This window comes from Hyperolius riggenbachi, chromosome 8 (assembly GCF_040937935.1).
Source record: "Hyperolius riggenbachi isolate aHypRig1 chromosome 8, aHypRig1.pri, whole genome shotgun sequence".
In the NCBI taxonomy this organism is placed as follows: domain Eukaryota; kingdom Metazoa; phylum Chordata; class Amphibia; order Anura; family Hyperoliidae; genus Hyperolius; species Hyperolius riggenbachi.
The window spans coordinates 228,573,228-228,594,402 of record NC_090653.1 but is presented as its reverse complement, the minus strand read 5'-3'; the positions used below and the strand labels follow the sequence as shown (position 1 = coordinate 228,594,402).

Here is a 21,175-nt window from a genome sequence, read left to right as displayed (position 1 = left end):
CGCAGAATCATTTCCATGGTGAAGAGAAACCCCTTCCCAAAATCCAACCAAGTGATCAACACTCTCCAGGGGGTAGGCGTATTGATGACCAATTCTAGCATAAGAAGAAGACTGCATGAAAGTAAATATAGAGTGTGCACTGCAAGGTGGTAGCCACTCATAAGGATCAAGAATCGAAAGGATGGATTGGACTTTGCTAAAGATCTGGGGAGGGAAGATGAAGAGCGCATGGAACAGTTCATTATCCAAAGCATACCACATCTGTAAAACATGGTGGTGGCAGTGTGATGGCTTGGGCGTGCACGTGTACCAGTGGTGCTGGGACACTAGTGTATCGATTATGCGACACAAGAGGCAGCCAAATGCATTCTGAGATGTTCAGAGACACTGCATTTAGCTGGATTTGGGCAAATTGATTGGGCAGTTTCATGATACGGATGAACAATGACCCAAGATACAGCCAACGCAACATAGGAGTTTATTAAAGCAAAGAAGTGGAAAAATTGAATGGCCAAGTTGGAAGGGATTAATTTTATTATTTCTTTTACTGCAGGTGACTGGTGTCTGCAATTAAAGACTCCTATTAGACCTACCGGTAATGGAGTTTCTGATTGTCATCCGGGACAACCTGAGATCCGGTCCCGCCCAGGATCTGGGGAAACACACCAACAAGAAGTTTAAAAGCCCCCGCCCACCCTCCATCCTCAGTGCGTCTGAAAGAAAAACATAGACTAGAAACACCAAGATGAAGGAAAAAAACTAGACACCTAAAGGTGACTATTAGGATAATACCCTGTGCTCCTGAAATTAACAGAGAAAGGTGCGAGACAGGAGAAGGGAAGGGTTATAGATGTTTGTCCCGGATGACAATCAGAAACTCCATTACCGGTAGGTCTAATAGGAGTCTTTCTCTAATTGTCATCCGGGACAACCTGAGAGATAGGCAAGAAGTCTTAACAAGACAAACATCTCACCTAGGGAGGGACCACTGCCTGGAGCACCTTTCTGCCAAACGACTGATCCTGCTGAGATAACACATCCACTCTGTAGTGTTTGATGAAAGTAGATGCACTCGACCAAGTCGCCGCTTGACAAATCTGTTGAATGGTAGCTCCTGCCCTTTCTGCCCATGATGTGGATAAAGATCGAGTTGAGTGGGCTTTAATGTTAGGAGGTAAGGGACAATCACTACCCTCATAGGCCAAAGCTATCATCTGTCTAATCCATCTTGCGATGGTTTGTCTGGATGCCTGCTGGCCCCTATTCTTCCCTGCAAACAAAACTAACAGGTTGCTAGACTTCCTAAATTCTCTTGATCTGGCAAGATAGGTTAGTAAAGAACGTCTGACGTCTAAACAATGGAACCCCTCCTCTCTGGACCCCGCAGGTTTAGCACAAAAAGAGGGAAGGACAATTTCTTGAGACCTATGGAACTCTGAAGACATTTTTGGCAGATAGGCCGGGTCTAACCTGAGTCTAATACTGTCAGGACAGATAATTAGGAAAGGATCCTTAATGGAAAGAGCTTGTAAGTCACCTAAGCGCCTAGCTGATGTGATTGCAATGAGAAAGGTTATTTTAAGCGTCAAAAGTTTAATATCAATATCCTCAAGGGGCTCAAAAGGGCTTTTCATAAGACTATTCAGGACTAGAGATAAATCCCATTGTGGAAAAATCTTTTGCTTCACCGGAGTTGATCTCTGTAAAGCTTTAAAGACATTTCTGAACAATTCTTCCTGAGCTAAATGCCTGTCTAGCAGAATGGATAGAGCTGAACACTGTACCTTGAGAGTACTCGGTGCCAGCTTCATGTCAAACCCGTCCTGGAGGAAATCCAGAACTGAGCTCGATAGCGAATAGTTCTTGTTATGAGCATCACACCATGATAAATAAACTTTCCAAACCTTACGGTAAATCTTCTGGGTTATTGGTTTTCTGCATTTCATCAAGGTCTCGATCACTTTCTCTGAAAGACCTTTTTGCCTAAGAATTACCCTTTCAGGATCCAGGCTGCCAGATTGAATAATTGTGGCTTGGGGTGCGAGAGCGGCCCCTGAATCAAAAGATCTGGACGAAGTGGCAGAGGAAATTGAGGTTCCACTGACATCTTCAACATTGTTGCATACCATGGTCTTTTTGGCCATTGGGGAGCTATTAGAATCAATTTCACTTTTTCTTTTTGAAGCTTTCCCAGTACCTGAGGAAGCAGTGGAATTGGAGGGAAAGCATAGCAAAGCTTGAACTTCCATGGGAGACTGAGTGCATCCAACCCCAGAGACTTCTGGCATCTGTGTAGCGAGAAGAAATTCGCTACTTTTGCGTTCTTTGGGGATGCGAAGAGGTCTATCTCCGGGATCCCGAATCTTTCTGTTATCAGTTGAAAAACTTCTGGATGAAGTTCCCATTCTGATTGATTCACCTCCTGACGACTCAAGAAGTCCGCTTCCACATTGAGGATTCCCCTTATGTGGACTGCCGACAGTGATAGAACCCGAGGTTCTATCCATACGAGAATCTCCGCGCAGAGAGACATGAGCTCGCTTGATCTCGTACCCCCCTGCTTTGAGAGATACGCCACCGTCGTGATATTGTCGGAAAAGATCTGAACGTGATTCCCTTCTATTAGGGACTGAAAAAATAGAAGAGCTCTCTGAACTGCCAGAAGCTCTCTGAAGTTGGATGACTTCCTGCTGATAGCCTGGGACCAACTTCCTTGGGCATGATTGCCCAATGCCGTTGCTCCCCAGCCCCAAGAACTTGCGTCCATAAAAATGTTTACTGGATCGTTTTGCCTCCAGAATCTCCCCCTCTCCAAGTTCTGTCGGCTCAGCCACCATCTTAAGTCGATTTTGACTGAGTCTGGGATCAAAATTCGTAGATCCAAGGACTCCCTGCATCTGTCCCAATTTGAAAGAAGGAGAGACTGAAGTTCTCTCCCGTGCGATTGGGCCCAAGTGACTGCCGGGATTGCTGTTGAAAATAGACCCAACACTCTCATAATCTGCCTGAGAGACGAAGTCTCTTGGCTGATCAAAATGTTTATCTCTGACTGTATTTTTACAATTTTTTCTGTCGGCAAGAAGATCTTCTCTAAAGAGTTTATTCTGTAGCCTAGAAAAGTAATTTCCTGGGTCGGATTTAGAGACGACTTGGCGTAATTCACAATCCAGCCCACCTGACCCAGTGTGTGGATCACAATATCCCTGTGGGATTTGACTAGATCCTCTGTCTCCGCAAATATCAAAAGATCGTCCAGGTAAGGGACAATCGAAATTCCCTGAAGCCTTAATCCCTTCATCACCTCTGCTAGCACCTTGGTGAATACTCGCGGAGCTGACGCTATTCCAAATGGAAGAGCCTGAAATTGAAAATGACGAATGTGGGAGGGAGCTCCGAATCTCAAGAATCTTTGATGTGCCGCAAAAATCGGAATGTGCAGGTAGGCGTCTTGAAGGTCTATTGAGACAAAAAATTCCTTGCCTTGCAATAGGGACCTTACTGAATATATACTCTCCATCCTGAATTTCTTGTACGTCAGAAACGGATTGAGAGTCTTTAGGTTTAAAATAAACCTGAACTCCCCGTTGGCTTTCTTTACCAGAAATACGTGGGAGTAGTATCCCTGGAATACTTCTTCCTGGGGCACATGAATAATCACTCTTTTCTCTAAAAGTCTCTGAATTTCCAATTCCAAACCCCTGGCTTTCGCCAGATCTTTCGGAATTGGATTCACAAATCTCCTCTGAGGGGGCTTGACAGAAAACTGCAGGCGATAACCCTGACTTATAATCTGAAAAACAAACGGATTGGGATTCAATTTCTCCCATTCTAACCGAAAATAAAGAAGTCTGCCCCCTACTGGAAGAGAGTCATTTACCTGGTTTGGGGGGATCAGTCTTCCCGAGAGTGAATCCCCCTCTACCTCTCCCCTTCGGAAAGGACCATTTCCTCTGCACATTCCTGTTTTTGGTTAGCTCTGGCTCCTGTCTCTTAGGGACAAAAGGCCTTTTACCCTTAAAGCTTTTCTTCTTATTTGGGAATGGTTTCCCCTTTTCGGCTGACCGGGAAAGTACTTCCTCTAAACCTGTGCCAAAAAGAAGATTACCTTCGAATGGAATGGCACATAATTTGTTTTTGGATGTCTGGTCTCCTTCCCAGGTTTTCAACCACACTGCTCTCCTAGCTGAATTAATAAGTGCTGTCGTACGGGCTGATACACGAATAAGTTCTGTAACTGCGTCGGCTAAAAAGGCTACCGCCTTAAGAACTACTGGAAGAGAGGCTGCATAATTTTTTAGTGGAACTCCCTTAGAAATTTGTTCAATCAAATTGTCCATCCAAATTCTAAGATTACGGGAAATGCAGGTGGCCGAAATACCTGGGATGAAGCCAAACGCAGCAGATTCCCATGCTTTCCTTAGAAGTGAATCTACTTTCTTATCCATCACATCTTTAAGGACTCCAGCATCCTCAAAGGATAAGTCCGAATCCTTGGAATATTTGGATAGGGACGCATCTAATTTAGGACATTTAGTCCATTTATCAATTTCTGACTGTGAAAAAGGGAACTTTCTTTTTGCCGATTTTGGGATAAACAAGGGTCTCTCTGGATTTTGCCACTGGGATGTAATGATTTCCTGCAGAGTTTTATGGATAGGAAATACCCTGCCCGTGGCCTGACCCAGACCTGAATACACCTGATCCTGAGGGGTAAGTTCAGGAACTGCCTCCTTAATTTGCTCTGTAACATACACAGCTTTAAGCAATTCAGAAGACTCATCAGGAGAAAATAAAAATCTGGGAGTTTTAACTGTTTCCTCTCCCTCTGATCTGGGCTGCTCTCCTTCTTCCTGTGACATATTCTCTGATAAATCCTCCCCCTCCCCTCTATCTTCCTCTTCCTCCTCAACCCCTAAAATGTCGGAAATAATGGAAGGTTGAGAGGGAGCAATATTGGAAGGACCTGGAAGAGGATCTATAGCAGGTGGCACAAAACTTTCTTTAAATTTGTCCAAAGTTTCCTGCATGTTTTTATTTACTGATTCCATTACTCCCTTCAAAATATTAGAAGTCTCTGAAACCACAATAGCGTCAGTGCAGGCCTGACATATATTCCTAGGGGTCTCTAGGGCAATTTTTGTGTTACATAAACCACATCTTTTATATTTAGGTGGTGCAGTAACATTGGGCTCAGTCTTTGCCTGGAAAAAAACACATGAGAAGACAACCACTGAGATATGCCATATTGAGGTGATAAGTAAAGTCACAACATATCCTCCACTGGAGGACTTACCACCCCAGACCCGGATGACTGCACCTGGGAAGAGGATTTGGCTGCCGCATCTGCCTCCCGCTGTGTCTGCTGCTGCTGCGGCTGAGGTTGCGACATCCTCTCTGGCTAGCGGTGCACTCGTGGAGACGCCAGGAACACGCTGACTCAACTTCCTGGCTCTCCGAATTCCGCCTCCTCCCCTAGCCGCGTGACTACTTCCGCCGCGTCACTTCCGCCTCTCTGGATTGGCTGAATCGGCTGTCAGACCGGATGCGCCTTGCAGGGCCGGCGTCTGACGGAGGAAGGGAGGGTATTCTGGCCACACTCCGCACGGAGACCAAATACCTGGCTGAAATGTAACTTAGAGGAGGTCCCGCGGCTAGCGTTACCTCCTGTACGCCTCGCCACCGTCCTTTGCCTCCTCTGGGAAAAAGACTCACCCTCTGGTGAGTACAAGAAAAAATAACAAACGGGAGCTTGCTTCCTTTAGGTGTTTCCGTCACGGAAACACAGATGAACTGAGGATGGAGGGTGGGCGGGGGCTTTTAAACTTCTTGTTGGTGTGTTTCCCCAGATCCTGGGCGGGACCGGATCTCAGGTTGTCCCGGATGACAATTAGAGATGTGTAGGATAAGGATCAAGAATCGAAAGGATGGATTGGACTTTGCTAAAGATCTGGGGAGGGAAGATGAAGAGCGCATGGAACAGTTCATTATCCAAAGCATACCACATCTGTAAAACATGGTGGTGGCAGTGTGATGGCTTGGGCGTGCACGTGTACCAGTGGTGCTGGGACACTAGTGTATCGATTATGCGACACAAGAGGCAGCCAAATGCATTCTGAGATGTTCAGAGACACTGCATTTAGCTGGATTTGGGCAAATTGATTGGGCAGTTTCATGATACGGATGAACAATGACCCAAGATACAGCCAACGCAACATAGGAGTTTATTAAAGCAAAGAAGTGGAAAAATTGAATGGCCAAGTTGGAAGGGATTAATTTTATTATTTCTTTTACTGCAGGTGACTGGTGTCTGCAATTAAAAACTTTTCACCACTAGGTGGCACTAGAAACAATCCTGATTTACCAGGAAGGGTTTTACTTTTATTTCATTTGTTCTTATGAATGGACGTGGCCCCTGTTCAGGGTCATGTCCATTCATTACAGGCACTGCGATTGGTTCCCACTGACGTGGAAATACCAGCGGGTACGAGCTGCAGCCCCGTGTGCATGTGCACGCACCTGCTATTTAAACACTGGACTTCAGCAAGATAGGCAGTGCTTAAAGTGGATCCGAGATGAATTTTTATACATTGCATAATTGTGTTCCTTTCATATAGGTTATAGGGCATTCCACAAGCCAAATAAGTTTGTTTTAATACTCCAATTACCTATAAACTAAACAAGCCTCATCCACAGCTTCTCCAAAACGCCAAGGCACTCAGACCCATGTAGCAAGGGCTTATGGAAGCTCAGTCTGGGCAGGAGGAGGTTACTAGCCATTGATTTCAGAGGAAAGGGGAGGGGGGAGTGAATTTTTCACAGGCTAAGGGGTGGAGATGCAGTTGCAGATTACCTGTGTAATAATGACAAACAGAACATGGCCGCTGTCGTATCACAGGAATCAATCATAAACTGTTGAAGCTGTATGCAGCCAGATTTGCTGTGTAAACTATCTAAACTTTAGATAAGATATATATAGACAAAGTGGATCTGAGATGAAAAACGAACTATAACAAGTAACTTAAGTGGTTGAGGACCACTATCACAATTTTTAAAATTTAAATAAATATGGTACATCTAAATGGCAATTTCTCCCAGAGTAAAATGCACTATAACATTTTCCTGTCGGTCACTTGCAGTAGGCAGTAAAAAGCTGACAGATTTTGGACTGCTCCCATCTCTTCATATTAGATTCTCATTACCTTTAGATTCTTTCCAGGTAGTGCTTTTGTAAAGAACAAAGACGGCAGCCAGCTTCCCTACTTGTTTACACACATTTTGGCAGTTGGACTGAGCAGCTGCACGTCCACAAGTACTTTTATGTAAAAAAAAAAAAATATAAATCCCTCATTGGGAGATTTAGTCCAAAAACTGATCAGATTTTCACTGAAGGAGCTAGAGAGTGGCAGCAGGCAGGATAGTCTACTGAATCAGCAAAGTTCAGCACTGTGCTTATGTGTGCCTTCATAGGCCCCAATGAGAATTACAGCTACAGCAACACTCAGTGACTAGTGTGTGTCCTGGGAGTAGGCGGAGATTAAATTAGGGGGAAAAAAACACCACGCTATTCAGTCACCAGCTGTTCCCCACGTTCCGACAGCTCGAAGGGGAATAGCATTAATGCCACCCAGTTCATGGCAAGTAGTCTCAGCTTCACCCTGCACTGAAATTTGTCCACAGCCATTTTAAAGAGTAACTGTTAGCCCCCAAATTGAAATTTAAAAAACACTATTGCAATGTTTTATTTATTATATAAGTGAGCCAAAAAGCCAATGTACAAGTTAAAAATCAATCTAATTTTGTTGCTATCTAACCTTTTCCCCCAGCTCCGGACGCAAGCCGCATATCAGATACTGTAGCATGCAGAGCATGCCTATGTTTGGCCGACCCCCCCCTCCCCCCCAGGACCAGGTGCCAATATATTCTCCCCACCGCAGCTGACCGCTCTGACACGGAGAGAGCGGCAGCACTTCCAGAGCAGCACCGCAGAGCAGCCAGCGCCGTGCATCTCTCTCACATGTGATTCTCTCACATGTGACTCGGCGGCGGCTGCTCTGCGGTGCTGCTCTTGAAGTGCTGCCGCTCTCTCCGTGTCAGAGCGGTCAGCTGCGGTGGGGAGAATATATTGGCACCAGGTCCTGGGGGGGGGGGGGGGGGGGGGGGGGGGGGGGAGAGGGGGGGGGGGGTCGGCTACAGTATCTGATATGCGGCTTGCGTCCGGAGCTGGGGGAAAAGGTTAGATAGTAACAAAATTAGATTGATTTTTAACTTGTACATTGGCTTTTTGGCTCACTTATATAATAAATAAAACATTGCAATAGTGTTTTAAATTTCAATTTGGGGGCTAACAGTTACTCTTTAAAATGTATGCATGACAACACCAGGAAATGGAAAAATTTGGTGGATTGTAAGGGAGGCCCAAGTCCAGTATGCACAGGACCCATTGTCTGCCAATACTGATGTGTAAAGTACGCCTAAAGGCTTATTCATAGAGAGGCGTAAACCTCTTAGCCCAACAGTGCCCCCCCCCCCCCTCCCCAATATAGTCGGCCAAGCTGCATATAGGCACAACTGCGGAGGAGGAAATTAGATACAGATTGGAATAGTACACATTTTCCTCATTTTACACACCTAGAATCATTCCTTGAGTAGGGATGATCAATGTAATGCAAATTTCACCTCGCATTCGTTTCATTTAAATGTTATGCAGATTGTACTTGGACCAATAAACTTCACAGGAACATATTCTGATATATTAGATTTCAAGCTGCTTGTAATTTAAATGAAATTTGATTGCAAGGAGAAATTGTTTTTTTTAGCATCCTCGCCCTTGCATGTATGCAAATCTAAACCCAAATTCGCATACCTGTATATAGATCCCTTAGACTGCTTAGTCAGATGATTTGCCATATCCAATTATAAGACTAGGATCTTAACCTCCCCAGGATTTTTGTCCAAAAAATCAAATTAATGTTCATTACTTTTCTGTAACCTGCCAAAATGTGTCAAGGGTCTAGTACAGTGCTTCTCAACATTTTATTGTTATGTACCCCCTTTAAAACCCTGTACTCACCAAGTACCCCTAGCATAGCAAACATGATCACAAGTACCACTTGGCAAATATATATTTAATCGTAGTTCATGATTGGTTCTAAACAATTGCCATACATTTACAGTTTTTTTAATTAGCTAAAACACTAATTTGGTGTTAACCAAAAAAATAACAAATTTAGATTTTTTTTTTTCTTAAAGTATATCAAGCCTGTGTACTACCTGGAACCATCAGAAGTACCCCCTGGAACCATCAGAAGTACCCCCTGGAACCATCAGAAGTAACCCCTTGGGGTACGCATACCTCACGTTGAGAACCTAGAGTCTAGTATACATGCAGGAGTGAATTGACTTTTCACAGCACGTTTTGTATTGACGTGTATAACCATCAATACCGCTAGGGAACAGCATTTGTAGCACAAGTTATAAATAAAAAAATAAAAAAAAAAAGTGTGGTGGTGGGGAAATTCTATCAGTATGTAGAGATGTAAATTCAAACCTTTATTGCAAATGTCAATGTCATTGACAGGTTGTACACAGGGAGACTTGGACCAATCAAAAATAATTACTGCTGATTTTGAGTGGTTCAAATCCACCTGCATGCAGTTTGCTTGAAATCTGCATGCAAGCTGGATTTGCAACTCATGGACCATTTCTACAAAATTAGCTAGAAGCCCCATTTCAGAGAGGTAACATCTAAGCGCTCAGCTTCACCTTTCAATGGACTTTAATGAGGCAATATTTTGCCCCACCTCCAGGCAGAACTCTAAAAATGCCAACCAGGCCCAGATTTACCCCACAGGAGCCTATAGGCACAGATATCCTGGCACCTCATGCTGGGTACACAGATTTGATGGTCGATTTACTGTCAGACCGATTTCCAACATGTCCAATTTGCTTTCCGATCGATTTGAGCATTTTCCGATTAATTTGTTAACTTCAATAGGAAAAAGAGCGGAAAATGCTCGGAAATCGATCAGAAAGCAAAATCGAACATGTTGGAAATAATTGCTCTGACAGTAAATAGACCATAAAATATCAGTGTGTACCCAGCATCAGACTTCACCCTCCATGAACCTACAAACCCCAAACTGCACCGCAAGTGTGATAGCTGGCCCAGCTGTCACTTCTCCCTTACCAGTCCTAGGTAGCTACAGGTGCCTCTGAATGTTGAGGCTACTTCTGGCTACCTAATACTAAGTGAGGTGCCCTCAAGTATTTGGCAGCTAGAGGTGCCCCTGACTGAAGGGAGATCTTTTTTTAAACTCATTTACACACTCATCAGGACTCTGCATAGGGAAAGGGGAGGAGAGTGAGCGGTCCTTAATTTTCAAGTACTTGTATGCATATGCCTACAGTGCCTTATGGTAAATCCAGCCCTAATGTCAACATACTCCCCTTAGATAAATCAGAAAGAAGGTTAGTTCTGATCAGCATCTTTCAACGCCACAAGACCGAAGACCATGAATAACCGAACAAGTGAAGATTAAAAGCAGAACTTTATTGTTATCATTAAGAGCAAAGTACTGTAGTCGTGCACAACAAAAAACAAAAAACGTTCTTTATTTTTAGAAAAATTTAAGACAAGATTTGGTTAACTGGAAGCAAACCAATTGGAATGGCCTTTGGTAGGTGAACCAGCTAGCAACCCAATGAAGCATCTCAGAACTAACCCATCTCAGGACAACATTAAAACAGACAAACACGGGGGAAAATGGGACTACCACATCAAAATGGGGTTGGTATGAACAGCTCTGCTTTAAATTGGATGACAGACTGCAAATTGTTCGTGTTGTACTAATCCTAACGTAGTGGTTGCTTATACAACACAAGTTTCTAATCTAAATGCAGCGCTGATACAACTCGAGCTCTCCACAGGATTTTGAAAATATAAAAATACTAGCAAAAATACTTGTGGGTAGAAGGGGGTGTTAAGGTGATACACAATTTAGGCATCTGGATGCTCCATTAGGTCTCTTGTTCTCCCCTTCCTGCCATCTAAGAAATCCCTTAACCCTTACAATATTTTAAGGTAAAGGAAGAACATGTAAACAATTACAGGGGTGCAGGACAGCACACGGGAGCATGTGGTATACAAAGCAGCCCTTCGAGGGCAAGGGATGGACCTCAACCTTTAGCAGTTACCTCCAAAAAGGAGGACAGAATTCTAGAAAGTGCCAGGTTCACCACAGAGCTGCTTGTCCAGCATAGTTGACCAACCCTCTACCCTCGCAATATGACCTAATGCACCCGCTCACACTTTGCCCCTTCAGTGCCGTGTAGGGTTAATATGGCCATTGCATAAACTTGGAACCAGCTAAGCAAGACCCCCCAAACCCCAGCTGACCTCTGAAACCCTGTAAAAATGGACAGGTTACAAGTAGGACAGCTGTACATCAGACACGCACACAGAAGGGTAAGGGGGGGATTTTGGAGTCAGGATGAGGGGACACATTGGGTGGAAATTTAAGGCACAGATACATGGTATGGGCTGCCTGGAATGTGCTCATCTCCCCACTTGACAACCAGGATGTATTCTCCCTTGTCTTTCAAGAGGTACGTAATGTTGTACAACCGATTTCCAAGATGCTTCACCACAATCTCTTCACAAGGTGTTTTTGGTCCGTGGACTCCAACAAGCAGCATGTTGTTACCTAAGCAAACAGGAAAAAAAAAAAAAAAAAAAAAAAAAGTTAAGAGTCGAAGTTCATTTTAACTGTCAGTTCATAGTACATAGCTTTAGCGTTCCAATGGAACCACTAGATGAGCTTATGACTATAGCAGATGTCCCCAATCCTGTCCTCAAGGCCCACCAACAGTGCATGTTTTGTAGAAAACCACAAGCATGCACAGGTGAGTTCGTGTCTCAGCAGAGATGATTAACTACCTCTGGATTTCCACAAAACATGCACTGTTGGTGGGCCTTGAAGACAGGGTTGGGGAACACTGCTTATAGGGCCTAAACATTCAGATTACCATAAGACAACTTAGAATATTCATAGTCAGCCGACTGCTTTTCTGCTTCCCTGAAGAGTTCTGGCTTCTTACCCAATGAGATTGCGCATTTATAATAAAGGTTTTGAGAGCTGTTACTATGTTCAAGTGCAATGCAGAGGCCTAAGCAAGAAGTCTTTAATGGTGTTTCCCTGACTAGAACCACAACAAGAACTCACTGCCTATAATAGTACTGTACTAAATGCTAAACTTGATAAGAAAAAAAGTGTAGAATATATTGGTAATTAAATGTGAACCCTTGCCCAGTCCAACTGGCATTGTCTTGGTTAAGCCCATGACTGGAGACTACAGATGTATTTATACAGCATCGACATCTTCTGCAGTGCTGTACAGCGTGTACAGTCTTGGTACTAACTGTTCCTCAAAGGTGCTCACAATGTAATCCTCCATATAGTCATGTCTCCATAGTAGTCTAGGGCCAATTTTAGGGAGAAGCCAATTAATTTGTCTGTATGTTTTTGGGTTGAGGGAGGAAAAATGTGTGCTTGGAAGAAACCCACAAAGACAGGTGGAGAACATACAAATTCCATGCAGATGGTGACCTGGCTGTGATTCAAAACTGGAGACTCAGTGCTGTAAGGCAAGAGTACTAAATAGTACTATCCACTACACCACTGTGCTGCCACAGAAGAGGTAGAGGAAATCCGTTTTAACTGCACATGCTTTAATATTGTCCCTGTAGGAAATATTAAGGGAATTAGTTGGGAATCAAAGAGGCCATCTGCATGGGCCAGTACTCCCTACCGAAAAATCCATCCCGTTGCAAACACCCATTACTGGGGCACTGCATTCAGCATTAGGGTACAAATCCCAGGACTTCAGCAAGTGCAATATTAAAAAAAAAATAAAAAAAAAAATCTTGGCAGACTTGTTACAACAGCTTTTCATTCAAAAGACCAGATTGCAGCTCATTTCAATTTGTCTTGTATCAAACATGGTTCATTTGGTTTCAACTGCATTTAAAAGCAAATTGTAATTTTCAACGCAATTCAAAATTTGGCAATACCGTTGATCACTTCCTTTCATTATGAATGGCTGAGGATTCTGTTGAACTTACCAGCTTTGCTGCAGTCTACAGTGAATGAGTTCTTCTGGCCAACAAAGGCTTTGTTCAGACCAAGACCTTTAGCAACTACTTTGCTTGCATCTGATGACACTTTAGGCAGGGCTCCTTGTTGCGTGAAGGCCTCTGACTTTGTGACTGAGTCTACAAACACTGAAGAGGACTCGTGAAGACTGTGCCCTGCTACCAAGCGTTGCCCTGAAAGAAAACAGACAAGGGTAAGAGGCTAAGGAAAGCAACTTGAAAAATATGAAATTTCTTTACACCCTGTGTGACTGGCACAAACGTTAGCTACAAGTTTGAGAGTCAACTTTCAAAAACGTCAAACATGTGAGGAGCTGCATTGGGCAGCAATCAGATTCTGAACTCAGGGGTGTGATTGTTAACCAAACATGCTTTCTACTGATAAAAATGTAGATTGAGCAGAAAACCTACACCAATCCAAACTTGGCAATTCTCACATCTTACATATTTTGTAATCTGAAGGTTGGGGTAAATAAGTACACAGAACATTGTTCCAACTACTTGCTGCTGCCCTTTCCATATATACAGTACTAAAATCTAGAGGGAATGTAGCTTACCAGTAACCTTAGCTTTGAATGGGCTGCCCACAATATGGTAAGGACCACCATACTTTATGGAGATCAGGTAGCTTCCAGGGGCCATTGGTGTATATGTGACTTTGTAGCCCTCTGAACACTCCTGACAATCCATTTTGACCTTAGAAGGACCATCAATCGTAACAGTCAAAGCCCCAGCACCAGCATTTGTTGTATTGACAATGAACTCTGCTGCATTTCCTAGAAGACAAAAAAAAATAAAATTACCACAAAACCTAAAAATCAGTTCTACTGTAGCAGATACAAGTTTCAAGGCAAGTGATTAAATTTACACATTTGAAGTTTAAATGCAGTGGCTTTTTCTGCCTTGCAATGTTCTAAAATCTCAGATCCAAAAAAACACCAAATTCAAAGATGGCAAGTGATAGAAATACGAAATGCAGCAGGTACCAATGGCCACCAGAATCGTGATGCTTCATATACCTGATAAAGTTTTCAGCCACGAGATCTTGCAGGTAAAACTGGTGGCATGTGAATTAGGAGTTCAAGGTTTGTCTTCACTTGTTCTTCTAAATGTGAAGAGTGAGTGAGTGAGTGAGTGAGTGAGTGAGTGTGTGTGTGTAGTGTGTGTGTGTGTAGTGTGTGTGTAGTGTGTGTGTGTGTGTGTGTAGTGTGTAGTGTGAAGTGTGAAGTGTGTGTAATCCAAGCAAACTTCAGGATAAAAATCGCTTGCGTCCAACCAGAAGCTAATCCACCAACCATGCAGAAAGTCAGGCTTCCAGTAGAGTTCCCTCATTCTAGGACACCATCTCACCACCTTACTAAATATGAGAACCGGATGAATTTTGATATCTGAAGAACATGGAACTTACCAGTAGTGCCACCTTCTAATCCTGGACCATAGGCAGACACCATTCCTGGATCACCACATTGGCTAGGATCTCCCACACGCACTTTAAAGGGGCTGCCTGGGATGTGAGAGCCATTAAACTTCACATCAACAAGATACAGGCCGTTCTCACGGGGAATAAAGCGTACAGCATATTTATCTAAGGAAAAGAAACAGAACTAAAGTAAGACCATGTGCTTCTGTCAAGGAGGGACATACAGCTTGGAATAATTGCATACAGATTTAAAGCAGTCAAAACCCACATGCGATTTTCTGAGAAACATTAACCTCATTATCTACAAAAAAAAAAAAAAAAAAAACAACCACAAAAAACACACAACAAAAAAAAACACACAACACAAAAAATTGTTCATATGGAGAAATGCAAGGTCATGCAACAAGGCATTTTCCATGTCTTATATATCTGTTGCCTAGTTCCTTACCTAAAGATTGCATTCTAATAAACTACTGAGATTTTAGAGACCCGCCATTTGATTTAAAGGGAAGGTGCAGGGAAAAAAAAAAAAAAAAAAAGACTTACCTGGGCTTCCGCCAGCCCTTGGCAACCATCCCGTGCCCTCGCCGCAGCTCCAGTGGCTCCCGGTGTACTGCGCTGGACAGGACACTGGGAGCCGCCGGAGGATTGCACTGCGCAGGCAGACCTGATGACGTCGGTCAGAGCACATGACCCGTGTGGTGGAACGCACAAGAAGCCGAACAGGAAGCCAACCTGGTGAGGTCTGCTTCTGCAGCGCAGGACACTGGGAGCCATGGCGAAGGTACAGGATGGCTGCAGGGGCTAGGGGAGGCCCCAGGTAAGTGGATTTTGTTTTTTTATTGTGCCTGGATGTTTCCTTTAACCACCATGCTCCAAACCATTCCCAATGGGATTATTCGGCTCATTTTCAAGGCATGGGCCCCCTATCAAAATAACATTCTTCTGCGCAAACATTTGTGTAGGATAGCCATGCTACAGGGGGAGTAAGTGCCAACAGGCAAAGCACCAAATATACCTCCCTGGAGTTATGAATATTTCCAAATTTAAGGTCTAAAAGCGGTTTGTTTTTTTGTTTAAAAGCTTGTGAAAAAAAGTGAACATACCACAGAGAGATCTGCAGCATCCTGCATAAAACTCACTCAGGGCCCATTCACACTAGAAGTGCTTTTCTGAGCATTTTGCGACTAGTGTTTAAATCGCTCCCATTCACTCATTAAAATCGCTGTAAAAAGCGCCACGATTTTGCGATCGCGTACATGAAAAATCACGGCAATTTTAATGAAAGTTAATGGGAGCAATTTTAAAACTGCCAATCGCAAAACGCTCAGAAAAGAGATTCTAGTGTGAATGATCCCGCAGGCACAGAATTACCGTTCTGAGCTGTGGATTTCTGTCCCAAGCATGACTCGGGATTACCACTAAGGAGGTTAAATTAAAAAGGCGCATGAAGGGCATTTCCCATACAACAGATCAGAGCAGTTGAAAGGTCACCGGTTTCTCATGCACTACTTCTAATGCACGAGTGCAGCAGCCTGGTTGCTAGGAGCACTGAAGTTTAAATGCTTCAGAAGTAGGGCCATTTTGTAAGCTTGCACAAAATGCTCCAATTTAAAAACCCACAGGTTTTCCCTCATCACTGCTAATGGATCTGAATGACTCCTGAAGGATTTGCTCCAACCTAGTCCTAAATAGGGAAGCTGTGCCTCTCACTCCACCCATGTGGTCCTAATAGGTAAGCATTTTCTTCACATACCATTTACCCAGGGCCGGATTTACCATTAGGCACGAGCCTACAGGTGCCCGATGTTGGATAGGAGTCTGACTCCACTTCCCAAATGCCTCCTCCCTCCTTCCCTATGCAGAGTCCTGATGAGTGTAAATGAGGCTACTCAGCACTCCACTGACAAGATCTGCCTTCAGTCAGGGGCACCTCTAGCTACCTATTAAGATTCCTCTAACAATCTAATACTTGGTGGCACATCTAGCTACTTAAAGGAATACTATCGATTGAAACGACTTTTTTTTTTAATACTCTATATTAGTGTACACATTACCACTAGTGCTAGGGGCACTTTATTTATTCACCCAGGTCTCTCTCGCTATCCCTGCTTAAAAATTCATTTCTCACACAGCTCATAGTAGTTTGGGTCACCCTGAGCTGCTTGGTTACTCTGTCACACAGCTCACAAATATATTTCACTGTGTCACTTACAGCATGCAGAGGACAGGAGGAGAAACAGGCTGATCTGAGGTGGTAACAGGTAACTAAATGAGCTGTAATATTGCTGGAATATAACAAGCTATACCAGGAGTCTGTGTTTACACTCAGACTGGCTGCCTGCTTGAGGCGATTCACTCCAGGCTGCATCCACTTTACAAGCTGCTGAGAGGGGCAGACCACTGTCTACAATTAGCATTATTAGTATCTTTATCAGTAAAGAGAAGCAAAGATAATAAACACACATTGCTAGAATCTTTATAACCCCTTACCACCATATCAACAAGATTCTTTCAGCAAGGTGATAATTAAACTATAAACTGAGGAGTTGATAGCATCTCCCCTTTGCAGAGACATTGTCTAGCACTCTGGGAGCTCAGTATTAGATACATTTTGTATCCAACACTGACGCCAAAACTGATGGAGGATTTTACAGCTGAGAGGAACAGCTGTGTGAGGAATCAAATTGCTCCTAGTACTTGCCCTAATGTGTGCTACAACATACAGCATTTAAAAATAAATGCATACATCGATAGTATTCCTTTAATATGGAGGGTACTTCTGGGTACCCAATACTAGGGGGTACTTGTAGCTACCTCTGATGGTAAGGTTAAGTAGGGGAGAGATGGCAGCTGGGACAGCCAGCACACTTGCGGTGCACTTCAGTGGGTGTTTATACGGACTCCGAGCAGTGCAAAAACTATGGAAAGATGCATATCATTTTAAAGCTCTCTTTCTCTTTCCAATGATATATAAATTGCCGCCCTACACCTTTTAGTTTGCTATTTTCGCGATTGAAATTGCCGCGGCTTCGATCGCGAATATAGAGAAAACTAAAAGGCGTAGGGCGACGATTTAGGGGTCGTCAGAAAGAGGAGAAAGACCTTTCAAACGATATCCATCTTTCCATAGTTACTTGTATTACACAGGACGACACTTTCCCAAGTGTCAGCAGCTCCATTCAGCAGAATGGTGCTGCTGACTTTAGGAAAAAGTCGCCCTGTGTAATACAATGTAACTATGGAAAGATGGATATCATTTTAAAGGTCTCTTTCTCCTCTTTCTGACGACCCCTAAATAGTCACCCTAGTTCTCTATTTTCGCGATCAAAGCCCCGGCAATTTCAATCGCGAAAATAGCGAAAACTAGAAGGCATAGGGTGGCGATTTATACATCATTGGAAAGAGGAGAAAGCTTTAAAATGATATGCATCTTTCCATAGTTTTTGCACTGCTCGGAGTCCCTTTAAAGGTTCATGGAGGGCGAAGTCTAAGGTGCCAAAACATTTGTGCCTATAGGCTCCTATGAGGTAAATCCAGGCCTACATTTACCACTACTTAAGACTACAAATTTTAGATATATGCAGGTTTGAACACAATTTGATTTAAGCAAGTTATTTTATTGGTAGCTCCTAAACAGTTGGGTCTTTACTATGGCTAATCTGAGATATCCAAAACCAAAATATGTAAACCTAAAAGTTGAAAAAAAAAAATTGTGTCAACTAGTCTAATAGAAAGGAAATAGCCTGGACAAAATATATCCAGCAGGGAAGAGACCAAAAGCGTTGAGGCAGGTCCTATCCCAAGATATGTTCACTGACTGGCTTGACTTTTGGGACCACCAGGCAATGATTCACTGACCATGGGACCTCAGCTGCCCACCTACCCACAAGGATCAGGTACTGCTCCTGAAGACAAGGGCTGTGGTCTGTCAAATACAATTTCACCCCAGAAGTTAATCAAGACAAAGTCAATAGTATTCTCACCTTCATCAATCTCCGTCACACAGCATTCCTCCAAAGCCCCAGAGGGACTATGTACTTTGGCATCTAGAACTCCTTTGGCACCATTAAGACTAACTGCAAAAGAGGCTGGCTGGTTGACCTTTAACCCTGACTCCTAAAAGCACATTACATGGTTTAGAAAAACAATTATGCACATGCATGTAAACTGACAAGGAATGAACATATGCACATGTTAACTTAGGCTTAATACTCACCTTGCCTAGTCTGGTTTAGAAAGGGAGAGTACATTCTTTGTGGAGAACCTGACTATGACATACTGACAATGCAAGGAAAGCAACAGCAGAAGATCTTTAGAAGCTGGTCGTTTACATGGTTTCGACTATCTGATGGCCAACATAACTGGGTTTCTAATACTGAGTGCTGCTAGACATTAGGCCTGATTTTCTTATGCATTAAAGTTACAACACCAAATAAAATCTCTCAGAAGACCCAACTGAGCAGATAAGAGGCAAGTGGAAAAAAGTGATCTTGCAAACCTGAAACCACCAAGTTCTCAACACAATTGAGAGGTCTTGTCTCATGTTATTGCTTATACTTTTCAAGTTAGTAGCAGCCATTTCCACTGCAGAAGACCAGAAAATGGCTTAAAGAGACACTGAAGTGAGAATAAATCTCGCTTCAGTGCTTATATTCAGCAGGGGCATGTGTGCCCCTGCTAAAACGCAGCTATCCCGCAGCTAAACGGGGGTCCCTTACCCCCCCAAATCCCCCCCTGCAAAATCTACGACCAACTTGGTCATAGATTTTGCTGCTCTTGAGGCAGGGCTAACGGCTGCAGCCCTGCCTCTTAGCGCCATCAGCGGCGCATCGCCGTCTCTCCCCCGCTCCTCTCAGCGAAGGACGACAGAGGGGCGGGGGAGAGGCGGGGATGCGCGCTGACAGACGCACGTGAGGCAGGGCTGCAGCCGCTAGCCCTGCCTCAATGCGGAAGTGCTGCCCGGGACTCCACAAGGGGATTGGGGAGGTAAGGGACCCCCGTTTAGCCGCGGGATAGTGGCGTTTTAGCAGGGGCACACACGCCCCTGCTGAATATAAGCACCGAAGCGAGATTTATTCTCGCTTCAGTGTCTCTTTGAAGGGAACCTTAAAGGGGCACTATGCACATATTTTAAATTTTACAATTTGTCACCAAACAAATAAGTACATTTTTCCAGAGTAAAATGAGCCATTACTTTTCTCCCATGTTGCTGTCACTTACAGTAGGTAGTAGAAATCTGAGCAGCAACACATTTTAGACTAGTCCATCTCTTTGTGGGGGATTCTAAGGTATTTATCCATTTTTAAAAGCACTTTGTGACTAGCAGTTGCTCTGTCCAACTGCCAAAAAACTAGCAAGCAGGGAAGCTGGCCAGAATCATTGTTCAAATCCTTTTAAGGGAATATCTTTATAAAGAATAAAAGCTTTGCTGAGAATCTCCTATGAAGAGATGGACTAGTCCAAAACCTGGCGTTTGTCAGATTAGTACTGCCTACTGTGACAGCAACATAGGAGAAAAGTAATTTATGGCTCATTTTACTCTGAAAAAAAAAAATTCACTTTTGTCGATATTTGCACATATTTTAAAGAGTACAATTTTTGCTATAGTGCCCCTTTATCTGAAGAAAAAAAAAAAAAAAAAAAAAAAAAAAAGTTTAACTTACCTGGGGCTTCTACCAGCCCCCTGCAGATGTCATGTGCTCACACCGGGACAAACTTTATCCTCTGCTACCCTTGCAGCGAGCTAATTTAGTTTCCAGCGACTGGCCAGTCAGCGGGCCACTGCATCTGTGCAGCCCTCGATCACACACTAGTTGCAGTTGACGTACTGCACATGCTCATGACTGACAGGAGAGTCAGCAAGGGCACTTGCGGCCAGGGCCACACAAGCACAGTGGCCGGAAACTAAACTGGCTCGCTACAGAGGTTTGTCCCAGCGCAGGCACAGGACGTCTGCAAGGGCTGGTAGAAGCCCCAGGTAAGTTAAACTTTTCACATTGGTTCAGGTTCCTTTTAATGAGCTCTGGTCATCGAGCAGAAGTGAATATGAGCCAAACATTGGGTAGAATGTTCTGTTTAATTTCCATCGACTGCACACGTGTGAATAGGTGGTGCCAGCTTAACTTGTATGGTATTAAATGCCAAAATACCACACTGCTTACCAGCTCGGTCTCCTTGCTGCTGCAGTGTAAAAGCCATGCATTTTGTTTTAGAAATAAATCATTGGTAAACTTAGAATATTTCGTTTTAAATTAATACAATGTATTCAGAGGTTAGATTCAACTGACAAGACTCCCAGGATTGTTTTTCAACCAGTCTTCCTAACATAGCTGATGAAATGATGGGTTGCAGTTACAGATATGAAATGCAAATGTAGAAGCAGGAGATTTATGGACAAGTTTAGATCTTCCAGTCACAGTAGGCCAGAGTCACAGTTCAAATCCAGAATCCTCTCCCTCTCTAAACACAGGCCGGCCTATACAGGAGTTGTCATGGCCTGCTTGAAGCCTTTAAGAAAGACACGAGAAAAACACATGGAGAGCCTCCTGAGCCAGCTGGGAGTCTGATGCATAATGAATGGATAAATCACTGAACACTAACAG

General features: G+C 43.6%; 1 protein-coding gene across 5 annotated transcripts in view; it reads right to left on the bottom strand.

The window, feature by feature from the left end:
• Nucleotides 1-10,528: 10,528 nt before the first annotated feature.
• Nucleotides 10,529-21,175, bottom strand: part of FLNA (filamin A) — a 118,046-nt gene continuing 107,399 nt past the window's right edge. For all 5 annotated transcript variants that reach the window (XM_068248260.1, XM_068248261.1, XM_068248263.1 and 2 more), the window contains 5 exons: nt 18,557-18,689; nt 14,559-14,735; nt 13,708-13,926; nt 13,121-13,324; nt 10,529-11,702 (listed from right to left, as the gene is read on the bottom strand). In XM_068248260.1, coding sequence (XP_068104361.1) covers nt 11,515-11,702; nt 13,121-13,324; nt 13,708-13,926; nt 14,559-14,735; nt 18,557-18,689 — 921 coding nt within the window. In that variant the 3' untranslated portion in view covers nt 10,529-11,514. The remainder of the gene's footprint in view (nt 11,703-13,120; nt 13,325-13,707; nt 13,927-14,558; nt 14,736-18,556; nt 18,690-21,175) is intronic.